The sequence below is a fragment of the Hyposmocoma kahamanoa genome, unplaced genomic scaffold (genome assembly GCF_003589595.1).
Source record: "Hyposmocoma kahamanoa isolate Upper Pololo Valley unplaced genomic scaffold, ASM358959v1 64, whole genome shotgun sequence".
Lineage (NCBI taxonomy): Eukaryota > Metazoa > Arthropoda > Insecta > Lepidoptera > Cosmopterigidae > Hyposmocoma > Hyposmocoma kahamanoa.
Genome location: NW_020653852.1, coordinates 16,794,669 through 16,807,670, shown reverse-complemented (window position 1 = coordinate 16,807,670; position 13,002 = coordinate 16,794,669). Strand labels below are relative to the sequence as shown.

At 40.8% G+C, this 13,002-nt stretch overlaps 2 protein-coding genes across 2 annotated transcripts; both read left to right on the top strand.

Moving 5' to 3' along the window:
* The first annotated feature begins 2,731 nt into the window (after positions 1-2,731).
* Positions 2,732-4,828, top strand: LOC113230911 (ATP-dependent DNA helicase pif1-like). Its single transcript, XM_026465020.1, has one exon. The coding sequence runs from the start codon at positions 2,732-2,734 to the stop codon at positions 4,826-4,828; it is 2,097 nt and encodes a 698-aa protein (XP_026320805.1).
* Positions 4,829-10,157: 5,329 nt separating this feature from the next.
* Positions 10,158-11,244, top strand: LOC113230908 (STAGA complex 65 subunit gamma-like). The gene has a single exon (XM_026465018.1). The coding sequence runs from the start codon at positions 10,158-10,160 to the stop codon at positions 11,139-11,141; it is 984 nt and encodes a 327-aa protein (XP_026320803.1). The 3' UTR covers positions 11,142-11,244.
* The last annotated feature ends 1,758 nt before the right edge of the window (positions 11,245-13,002 follow it).

The window sequence follows — 13,002 nt, the reverse complement described above, 5'->3', positions numbered from 1 at the left end:
TAATCCTTATCCAATTAAGTATCTTAAATACATTGTGCATTTAGTAAAGATCAATATGGCTTTTTACAGCATGTAAATTAAATAAATATTTTCGAAGATATCACAGATTTAAAATGCAGAGTCATAGCAATTTCGGCGATAAATACCGTTTCGGTGATAAATACCGGCAGCGGTGAAAGGCGAACGGGTCGTGGGGGGAGCGGGGTAGGTGCGGTGGGGAAGAAGTGGCTCATCGCTGAGTGCGCGACCCGAACGCGGGCAGACGCGTGAGGGCAGACGTTGTTGTTGTGCAGAGACACCCGAACAGTCTCAAGCTCGACGTCAACAGAACGCTGAATATCTGGCATCTCAACGGGCTTCTGAGACACCCGAACAGTCCCAGGATCGACGTCGACAGCATGCTGAGTATCTAGCATCTCAACGGGCTGCGGAGACACCCGAACAGTCTCAAGCTCGACGTCAACAGAACGCTGAATATCTGGCATCTCAACGGGCTTCTGAGACACCCGAACAGTCTCAAGCTCGGCGTCTTCAGCAAGCGACTTACATAGGGTCCCAAAGAGCTACTGAAACTGTTGAAGCTGCTGAAGCTCGCAGACGCGCTGTTGCTGAAAGGGCACAACAGCGACGATTAATATTTACAAGAAACGCGTGGGGAGTATTCGATAAAGCTGCATTTGAGTACGATGAAACTCTTGATTACGAAAGCCACTAGCTTATAAAAATAGAAGCGATGAATAAAGAATGCAGATTTTGCGGTGCTCTTAAATGGAAAGAGGAAGCTGCAGGCATGTGTTGTTCGGGAGGAAAAGTAATTCTTCCTTCAATAGACGAGCCTGTTGAACCTCTTAAAGAACTTTTTTCAAATGAAACAGATGAGTCTCGCCGTTTTTTAAAAAACATAAGAAAATACAATACATGCTTCCATATGACATCTTTTGGAGCTGATAACATTGTGTCGATGCCAGGATTTTGCCCGACTTTTACAATCCAAGGGCAAATATACCACACAATTGGCTCTTTGCTTCCTGCTACTAATACGCAACCAAAATTTTTGCAAGTTTATTTCATGGGTGATGAGGAAGCACAAGTTGATAGGCGTTCTGAGTACGTACCAGGTGTGGAAAGAAACACAGTTCAAAAAATACAAAAAGTTCTACATGATCACAACGTTTTAGTGCATGAATTTAAAATGGCTAAAGATAGAGTGACTAGCGATAATTACAAGGTCGTGATACACCCAGATGGTGTACCACGTGGTGAACACGAAAGACGATTCAATGCCCCGACCACAAACGAAATAGCTGCCGTAGTAGTTAGTACTGAACAAACTGCGTCTCGGGACATTGTTATTCAGGCGCACGATGGCCGGCTTACTAGAGTTCCGGACACTCATAGATTTTATGATGCTCTCGAGTACCCGATAATTTTTTGGAAAGGACAAGAGGGGTACAGTTTTGATATTCCTCAGACAAACCCAGTTACAAAACAGCCTATACCGAACAAAAAAGTGTCGTGCAAAGACTTTTATGCGTATCATATGATGGTACGTCGCAACAATTTTAATTTATTGCTTCGATGTAGGCTTCTCTTTCTTCAGTTTTTGGTGGACATGTATGTCAAAGTGGAGAGTGAGCGCTTAAGGTTTATTGCTTTAAACCAAACAAAACTGCGAGCAGAAAACTATATACATTTACAAGACGCGGTCAGGAGTGATGCGGATTTAGATCCAAACAATTTGGGTCAATTGGTAATACTCCCATCGTCATTTGTAAATAGCCCGAGATATCTTCATGAGTACACGCAGGATGCGTTCACATACGTGCGTAACTACGGGAGGCCTGATCTGTTTATTACAATGACATGTAATCCCGCTTGGCCAGAAATTACTAAAGAGCTCATTCCAGGTCAAAATGCAACAGACAGACATGACTTAACAGCCAGGTTATTTAAAATAAAAGTACAAAAATTGGTTGCTCTACTTACAAAAGGTAAAATATTTGGAGATATGAAGTGTTTCATGTACTCGATCGAGTGGCAAAAAAGAGGTCTGCCTCACGTGCACTTACTGCTGTGGTTGACGGAAAAATTACGCCCCAACCAAATTGATGAAGTCATAAGTGCGGAGATACCAAATCCAGAAAGTGATCGAAAACTCTACGATACTGTAACCAAAAATATGATTCACGGTCCCTGTGGTGCACTAAATCCGTCATCACCATGCATGAAAGAAGGAAAATGCACCAAAAAGTATCCAAGGGCGCTTTTAAAAGATACTCAAACTAACGACAAAGGCTATCCTTTGTACAGGCGTAGAGCACCAGGAGATGGTGGCCGTACGATAACTCTAAAAACCCGAGGTGGAACACAGGAAGTATTGGTTGACAATAGCTAGATTGTCCCATATTCTCCTCTTCTGTCTAAAATTTATAACTGTCACATAAATGTAGAGTTCTGCAATACGGTACAGGCGATAAAATATATTTGTAAATATATAAACAAAGGCAGCGACCAGGCTATTTTTAACATTCGACAGCAAGGGAATGTTAATATTGACCCGAGAGATGAGGTGCAAACGTATCGAGCCGGTAGATATGTTAGTAGTAACGAAGCAGCGTGGCGGATCTTGGGTCTGCCTCTGCATGAAAGACACCCAACAGTCACTCACCTTGCGGTTCATCTGCCTAATGGTCAGCGGATTTACTTCACTGAAAACAATTTTAGAGAGAGAATGGCCGCACCACCTAAGACGACACTAACTGCATTTTTCCTGCTTTGCCAAAATGACGCATTTGCAAAAACATTACTTTATGTTGACGTACCCCGCTACTATACATGGAACGTGTCGTCGAAAGAATGGAAACGTCGTTTACAAGGTACACCTGTCGACGGCTGGCCAGGTGTGAAGGCAGGAGATGCTCTTGGGCGCATTTACACAGTGCATGTTAGTAACTTCGAATGTTACTGTTTGCGAATGCTGCTGAATGTAGTACAGGGCCCCACTAGCTTCTTGGATCTAAAAACAGTTGACGGCCAAGAACTTGAAACTTTTCGACAAGCGTGTGAGAAGTTGGGGTTGTTGGAAGATGACAACCACTGGGATGCCACAATGGAAGAGGCAGTGCTGTGTCGCTCTCCTTCGCAAATAAGAGAACTATTTGCAATATTGATATGCACTTGCGGTTTATCCAATCCTCTTCAACTATGGGATAAGTATAAATCTGCATTATCGGAGGATATCTTGCATAGATTTGAAAGGATGGATCAAGTCAACAATGATCTATGTTTCGATGAAGCACTGAGACATATAGAGGACAAAATAATAACGATTTCCGGTAAGAAATTGTCCGACTTCGGTATGCCTACACCAGAGCGTCGAGGAGAGTTGTCGACCGATTTGATCAAAGAGCTAAGCTACGATATTGCTTTATTAGACGCTCAGGTCAGCGAAACTGAACCACGCCTGCTACCCGAACAAAAAAACATTTATAACAAAATATTACAACGAGTTGAGCTTGACAAAGGCGGCCTTTTCTTTCTTGACGCCCCGGGCGGTACAGGTAAAACATTTTTGCTTAATTTGCTTCTAGCAAAAATTCGTAAGGACCGTAAAGTTGCATTAGCGGTGGCTTCCTCTGGGATCGCTGCAACATTGCTGAGCGGTGGACGAACGGCACATTCGGTTTTTAAATTACCTCTTAATCTGGCGAGCGAAGAAACCCCAACGTGCAACATCAGTAAGAGCAGTGCCCGTGGCGCCCTCTTGCAACAATGTATGCTGATCGTGTGGGACGAGTGCACTATGTCACACAAACGCGCCATTGAGGCACTTGATCGCTGTCTACAAGATATTCACAGCAATCGAAAGTTGATGGGTGGTGTGGTAGTGTTATTGGCAGGGGATTTTAGACAGACTTTACCTGTTATCGAGAGAGGCACTGCAGCAGATGAAATTAACGCATGTCTAAAAGCCTCATATCTGTGGTCTAAAGTTGAAAAGCTTTATCTTACCACTAACATGCGAGTCCAGTTATTCAGCGATGTCGAATCAGGAGCACATGCTCAAAAACTGCTAGAAATTGGTGAAGGCCACCTAAACACCGACCAAGAAGGTATGGTTCTTTTCACACAGCAATTTTGTCATGCTGTGGAGACAGAAAACGAACTTATTGAACAAGTTTTTCCGAATCTGCAACAAAATATTCTTGACGAAAATTGGTTGTGTGAAAGAACCATATTGGCACCAAAAAATGAGACTGTTGCGAAAATAAATAAAAAAATCTTGGCCGAAATAAACAGCGAAACATCAGTGTATAATTCCATTGACACAGTTATGTCATCCGATGACACTACAAGTTATCCCGTAGAGTTCCTAAACTCTTTAGAGTTGTCCGGGGTGCCATCACACAAGTTGGAATTAAAGGTAGGTGTACCCGTTTTGTTAATGCGTAACCTGGATGCGCCAAGATTATGCAACGGTACTCGGTTGCGAGTTACCGAATTAGGAAGGCATATAGTGAAGGTTACAATTTTAACTGGAGAAGCCAAGGGAGACAATGTTCTTATACCGCGCATCCCAATCATACCCAACAACTTGCCATTCAATTTTAAACGCCTGCAGTTCCCATTAAAAGTCGCATTTTCAATGACGATCAACAAATCGCAGGGTCAAACCTTGAAGGTAGCAGGCCTACATTTGGGCACGCCATGTTTTTCTCACGGTCAGCTCTATGTGGCTTGCTCACGTGTTTCCAAAGCGAAGAATCTGCATGTTTATGCTGAAGGAAAAAGATCGTTAAATGTAGTTTATAGGAGCATACTGCAGTAGCTACCAGTGCAGAGCCCTAATAATAAGCAGAGCAATAGTAATAATAATAGTAAGCAGCGCAGAGCCCTAATCATAGGTCCATACCTATGATTAGGGCTCTGCACTGCTTAGTTACCGTATTTCTTACTTATTACTAGACTAGACGAGACGAACCTGAAGTCCACGCGAACGAAGTCGCGGGCAAAAGCTAGTTGATGATATAACTACATTACTATTTAATATTTTCTGTCATAAATAGCATCGAACAATTGAAAAATTTTTATTTTCACAAAAAATGGGAAGTGTCCAATTCTGCCCCACCTGTGGGGTACTTTGATACATCGCTTGGGGCACTTAGATGTGTGAATCAAGGTAGAGTGCCATTCCTCGTTGCCACGTACTGTCAGCACTAGGTGATCAACTGTTCACAAAGTATGACGCTATATGTGTCTCAGCACATGCTAGATCAAGACTTCTTTCTAGGGCACCATTTGAAAAGTGTTCTTTGTAATGTAGTCTTGGAACTAGAAATACAGGAGGAAGAGCTGACACTAGTTCACCTCTTTACAATAACTTGTAGAAACAGTTCTAGATCTTTCGTACAAAATAACTAATAGGAGCACTTTGATACGTACCAAACAGCCGCATTCACTAGTGTATAAAAGTACCCCACCGGCCAGTTTAGAAAAAAAAATATTTTAAAAAATCTTTATATATTCTCTCGAAGTCACATGCAATTATAATTATTGGAAACGCTAGTTTACCATGTATTAAGACATAAAACCCTGTAAAGTGAACAAAACTGCAGTGGCACTCGTAGTTGTGTCGCTTATTTTTTTAGTCAACGGCTGTGAAAACACTTTGTGACCTGTCGAACGACAACGGCTAACTGGTGAGCTGCATCATCGCATGTCTATTACTCACACGTACAAAGGCACGTTTTAGTATTATCACAACCAATATTATGTTTGAGGGTATGGAGATGCAGGTGTATGAATGTGCCCTCTGTATCAAACTGCACCGCTTCCCCCTATTTGATTGATTACATCTTGTAAACACCATATAAGTCAATTTTTGTCTCATTTAGGTGCATTTGTAAACTATTTAGGATTTACAATAACAAATAATAATAACGCACATACTCAACATAGCCCCACACTAGGGTCACCCTGTGTCGCGGGTGCCATGGACACACACATAAACAACCACAAATTACATCCAGGACTCACGAGAGAAATAAATATTTGTATGGCCTAACAAATATTTCTTCCGGCCCGGGATTAGAACCTTTGGCCTCTGTGGGGCAGTCCGGCACGGTAACCGTTCGGCCACGGAGGAAGTTAAATAGGCAATATACTCGTAGTTTGGATTCCCTCAAAAGTTACGAAAATTGCCTTAAAAACAAAAACCGTTTACGTATTACGCGAGAAGATCAAAAGTTACGAAAAATATAAGAAATTTAGCCATCTGGCAACACTACACAATATTCATTCCCTGCTCATTGTCATACTGAATGCAAAACTACAAAACAGCAGAATAACAGGTTTTCTGACAACATTTTACGATAACAGTTCTTGAAAAATCGCATAACAGTATACCAATCAGCCTATTGCAGTCCACTGCTGGACATAAGCATCCCCAAGTGTACGCCATAGTGGATCGGGCACTTTTATCGACCAACCAATGACAACCCGTTTCCCGCGTCCAACCATTAACCGCGACCCTCTTCAGATCGTCGGTCCATCTTGCAGTATAATTAATTCATAATTAAGTATACTGTTAATAATTATTGACAAACAGCCGTTTTTGCCATCTCTAAGAACTGTTCTAAATAGAGATGGGAAAAACTGGTTATTTTTTAAACGTTTAAAGGTACTTTTTTAAACGCTTTTTCACTTAAACGCATTTTAGTTTGAAGCTAACAAAAACGTTTAGAAAACGTTTAAGCGCATAGACTTTTATGTTTAAAAAAAGCTTGCAACGTCGTGTTCATGGCGAAACACAAGAGTAGACCACTTAGGCGATTAACACACTGCACCGCGCCCCGCGACAGAGCGCTGAGCTGCGTTTTTTAACGTTGACTGAAGTACCTCAGTTTGTACGGAAAACACGCGCCGTTGAAAACATTGACAACGCTTCTCCGCGCGGGCGCGGCGAGCCGCAGGGTATGGCACTCTGCGCTCCGCACTACCGCTCAGATTTTTAATCATCATCATTCAGCCATACGACGCCCACTGCTGGGCATAGGCCTCCCCCAACGATCTCCACGACGATCGGTCCTGCGCTGCCCGCATCCATCGGCTTCCCGCGACCTCCACCAGATCGTCGGTCCACCTGGTGGGGGGCCTACCCACTGAACGTCGTCCGGTGCGCGGTCGCCATTGAAGAACCTTTCCGCCCCAACGGCCATCGGTTCTCCTAGCTATGTGCCCCGCCCACTGCCACTTCAGCTGAGCAATTCTTCGAGCTATGTCGGTTACCTTAGTTCTCCTACGGATTTCCTCATTTCTGATTCTATCACGCAGGGAAATACCGAGCATCGCTCTCTCCATTGCCCGCTGAGTGACCTTGAGCCTTCTTATGAGGCCCATAGTGAGGGACCACGTTTCTGATCCATATGTGATCACTGGCAACACACACTGGTCAAAGACTCGAAAGAGAGTGAAGATTTTTAATCAATTTGTGTCTATTCCAGTAATTGTCGTTCGGATGTTCCCTAACAAATAATCAAAGGATTCAGTTGACATTCGTGTGTAGTTGAAAAATTAATCTTCAATTATTTTCTTAAATCTTTGTAATGAAGTTGAATGTTACCTTCGGTGTCTTATTTGAGTAAATAAAAACAATCGACAGTATAACTGCAGCGTCCTGAATGAATTCTGTATTATTAACCATTCTTGTTAAAGAAGGATCTCAGCTACATGTGCAATCACTACGGCGATCATCTACGAAGCGAGTACTTTGAGTGGCGCGGTGCCGCTATCCGCTGCCCCCGCGCAGGTTAAACCACGCGTTGACACAGATCTGCGTCTTCGCTACCGCGCGCGTGATTCCGCGTCTCGCGCACCGTCGCGGGGCGGGGTACAGTGTGTTAATCGCCTAAAGGTTTTAAGATAGTAAGTAAGTACGGATTCCGAAGAGGGCGATCCACCGGGGATCTTCTTGTGTACGCCTCTCACTTGTGGAGCGAGGCTATAGAAGGGCATGGCGAATGTCTTTAGACATTTCTAAGGCCCTTAACAGGGTCTAGCACGCAAGCCTTTTAAGCAAGCTTCCCTCTTGTGGGCTTCCCACTGACCTTTGCAATTGGATTTCAGATTTCTTGAGTGTACGTTCGATTCGAGTGATCTTAGAAGGCTACTCTTCCGAACATCGGGCGATAGTTCCTCAGGGTTCTGTACTGTCCGCAACCCTCTTTCTGCATGCATATAAAGGATATGTTGATTCCAGGTACCTTTGGGTATGCTGATGACAGCGCAGTTGTGGACAGGTACTTGACCAATGCAAGGGTCAGTGGAGAAGAAATCCAGTCTTGTCGAGAGTCCATGGTTATTCGTTTAGATTTGACACTCCAAGCAGTCTCCGATTGGGGCAATACTAATCTTGTCAAATTTAACGCTACCAAAACACAGGCGTGTCTATTCTCCACAAAACGGAGTCCCTTTGAGCTGACTCCAACTTTTCGTGATATATCCATACCGATAGCCGACCGTCTTCACCTACTTGGAATGGACCTGTCGTCTAATCTGAACTTCGGCAGATACATTGAATCCATGGCCAAAAATGCAGCCAAGAACCTTGGAACCTTTCCAAGGTGAGGCATTACTTCACACCGGGACAGTTGCTTCAGCTGTACCAAGGACAAGTCCGGTCGTGTATAGAGTACTGCTGCAACTTATGGGACGGCTCTGTTAAATAGCAACTGGCCCCCTTGGATTCAATAGACAAGCGTGCTAAGAGGCTTATACGTGACTCGGAATTAGTAGAGGCGAAGCTGCAGAGCCTTGAACACCGCCGCAGAGTGGCCAGCTTATCGGTATTCTACAGGACATGTCACGGAGAGTGTGCGATGGAATTGCATAATTTGATTCCGCCTTCCCCTTTCCATTATCGGGAGACTGGACGTTAGCGGAGGTTCCACCCATATGTTGTGGATATTCCCCGGATGAGCACGAAGCGTTTCGTTTCCACATTTGTATGGCGAGCGGCAAGGGAGTGGAATTCCCTGCCTGCAGACTTGTTCCCCTAACGCTATAACTTGAACCTTTTCAAGGTGAGAGTGAATAGGTATTATTTAGGTGTGCATGCTACATCCTCGACCTCATCGTCACTTTCCATCAGGTGAGATGGAGGTCAAATGCGCACTTATTTTTTATAAAAAAAAAGCTTTTTTGTAAAAAACGAGTTATATTTTTATTTATGACATAACATTTTTATATTAACATTTTGTTCATTAGCGTTTAAAAACGTTCAAAAACATAAGTTGTTTAACTTTTGTAGGTGTTAACCGTTGAAATGGAAAAAACTGCTTGTTTTTTTAACGTTAAAAAGCGTGTTTGTAAAACACTGACTTACAATTATATGGACGTCGGGTCCGCGCTAAAAAGTGTCCGAACTTATAGGGCGTTAAAATCGTATACAGAGCGTCATTCACGCTTTAGTCTTCGTTTGTTCGACTGACAGCGAAGCAAGCAAAATTAGACAGTACTGCGATGACATTACAATTTAAATTCAACGTTTTAGCTTTTTCATATTCCTTTACATGTCACTACGTTTAAATATGTATTGTGTATTAGACCCGTCGTCCATTTATTTGTAAGTCAATGTTGTAAAAGCGCTTTTCACTTAAACGCTTTTTAGTTTGACGCTTAAAAAGTCGTTTAGAAAAATGTTTAAGCGCATACATAGACTTTGCTTGAGAAAAAAGCATGCAACGTTATGTTGAATCAATTTGTTTAGGAAACATAGATGGCGCTACTTGAAACTTAGGCACGTTGTAAAAAATGAAATTGTTGAGTATGTATAGAACTGACCAGTGACCAACGCTAACGCTTAAAATGAAAAGCGTGCTTTTGCGCTTATTTTAAAAAGCAGACTTTTTTAAGTACTTTCTGTTTATATGCCAACCTCTAGTTCCAAAATTAAAACTAATAATGTCAATGTCAAAATTAGATCCTCTTTGGTCAAAATGTCAAACATCAACTGACAGCACATTAGAGAACGTTGAGCGTTTCGTTTCGTAAATCATTGATTATTTCGATGGAGCCATAACATTTAAAAGAAGAAGAAGAAGAGCGTTTCGTTAATTTATCGACAAAATTAATCAAAGAAACCAATTGTTGTTTTCAAAATGAACACAAGAAAGCTCTGGGGTGAATTTGAAGACGACTGTGGCGATGATTCAGTACTACAAATCGTGAACTTCAATCCTATAATCGAACTGGGCATGCAGAATATTCCTGAAATCCCTATCACAGTTCAGTCTTCACCGATTGAGCTTCCGAAAGCAAATTTAATCACACACACTATCCAACTTCACGCTTGCATTAGACAGTTGACTGCAATTCTTGACCAGACTGAGAACTCGGTGTTTGAAGGCTCCCGGTTAGATCCACATATTTTACCGCAAATCCCGCCAGATCCTCCTTTAAAAATGGAACACGAGATAAGATCATCTATAAACTACCTCGAAAAACAATACTGTGACTTCTCGTTAGGCAAAGGACCTGTCATATTGCCGTTTACAGCTGAAAGTCACAAACGAGCGTTGCGACAATGCGCAGCTATAGCTATAGGTCACGTGGGTATCCCTACTTGCACCAACACAGCTTTGAACGGCGTCACAGACGCTCTGGATTTTTACATGACTAATATGTGCAAATTATTGAGAACAGTAGTTGACAGAGAAGCGAGCGGTATAAAATCAGGTTTTCCTGATGCAATATCAAAAGTGTTTGCAGATTTAAATGTTGGGAACCTGCATGAATTCCACGAAAATCGTATTGTACGATATCATGCAAAGATAAAGAAACGATGTGAAGATTTGAGAGCCCATTGTGAAGCAATAGCGGTAGGAGACATTGCTCCTCAATTGAAGCTGGAAGAAGTACCTGAATTACACTTTCCTGCTGCATTAGATTCATACACGCCTTCACTAGAGCCAGGATTTCAAATGCTACATAGTTTAGAACAAGAACAACTTCAAGGACTCGAACTTCTGGACACTGTGTCTACAGATGATATTAAAGTAGAAACAATGGATTTCTCTCAAGCAGAAACAACTAAGTTGCCTTTGCCCTCTTTATCACCTAGTGCTAAGAAAAAGAGAAAATAAATAAATACATTCTAAATGTGATTTGTAATACACATTTTTATATCAAGCCACCGGACAAACAAGTTGTGCACCTGGTGGTAAGGTTCACGCCTATCCATGACATGAGCTTTAAATTGCAAAGATCTGAGGAGCACTATCACTGCGCCTGTCACCCTAAGGCATAAATTGACATGTCCCATCTGCCTGCAATTTCACCAGCAACCTTACCCTTCCAAACTGGAATGCAGTAATTTATATGATTTACTGCTTGGAGGCAGAAATAGATTAGGTGGCAGTACTTCCCTGGATGAACTCCTCTCACACGGAGCACTGCTACTACTAACTTAGATTATCTAATAAATTTGTATAGGTGATGATGCCCACTTTAAAATTAGTAAAAGTTTTTACGAAAATAAAAGGAAAAATTATGTGTTAGGACATAAAATACAACACAGGTAGCACCAAATAATTTATTTGTACTGATTCTGATTCCCAACAACAAGACACCAAACAAATGTTTCCAATTAATGCATATACCAATAATTATTTACAATTTGGCACTTTAAAGAATTGGTGCTTATGAGAATGATGCATGAAATTCCTATTTCTATTAAAATTATTACAAATGGTGATAGTAAAATCCAATGCTCCAATGTGTGCTATATTACTTCTTAACAGAGATTAGAATCGGTATAAGTAGAATATATTGCCTTGCGAGGTCAAGTAAGTTATATGCATAGTGGATAACTTCCCATGATATCCCAAATTATTCTATTTTATTCTACATTTTTGACATGTAACTAGCAGTTATTATGCAACAGTAGCATATTACAAAATTTTGTAATTGTAAGTAGTGTTGGGTTACGGAAAAAATTCCACTTTGAAAAATATTTTTTCACATTTTAAAGTGACGTGAAGGTTTAGAAAATTACATTTAGTTTATACAAATTTATACAATTTTATTTTATAAATCATGCTAAATAAAACTTTAAAGATGTATCTAAATGTAGACAATACAAGTCTTTGAATTATATTTTTCTTTATTTTTTTGAAAAATGACTACTTGAACTTTCGGAAAATTACCCAAAATATTTTTTTTTCATTCGGGAATGTCAGTCGTATTGTTCACTTTATGTATTACTTAAGTTACGTAAATATACTCTTGACTATTCTAATTTCTGCATAATATTCATCCATCACCATCAGATTTTAACATCAGCTATAAAAATGTAACAACAATAATATGGTTTGCATGTTTTATAAAATTACCAAATACACAACTGTGAAGAAGTTATCACTATTCTAAGGGCACTTGATGGAATATCTTACATATTAATGACTAAAACAAGAGAAAACTTAGATTATGGAATGAAGATCATAAACCCAATAGCCCCAAACAAACTTGTTAAGAAAACTTTCTAAATGTTAAAATTAGCATTAATCTATAAGAATATTAAAAAAATATACATTTGCAGGTGAGATTTTGATTTAACAATGTTCAACAATTCCACTTCCAGGTGAAATATAATCAATTAATATGAATTGCTCTCTTCCAGTTTGCAGCGAATTTCATTTTTGCAAGAATTAAAATTCGTTTGCCGCCACACTTGCAGCTCCATACAAATAAAAATTCCACTGGCAACCCACACGAAAGCTACTTGCATATATGAAAAGGCAGACTGGATGAAAATTGTAGAGAAACCATTGAGAATTATATTAATAGCTTATGATAAATGTCTACAGAGTTATTTGTAAATATTGAGTGTATAACCAGAATAGTGATAAAATGTCATTTAATTTGTTTGAAAACTATTCTGCCCAATCATTACGGTGACAACTGCGCTCCGATTGGCCAGCCCGAATTCGAAACAATTGACGGGTG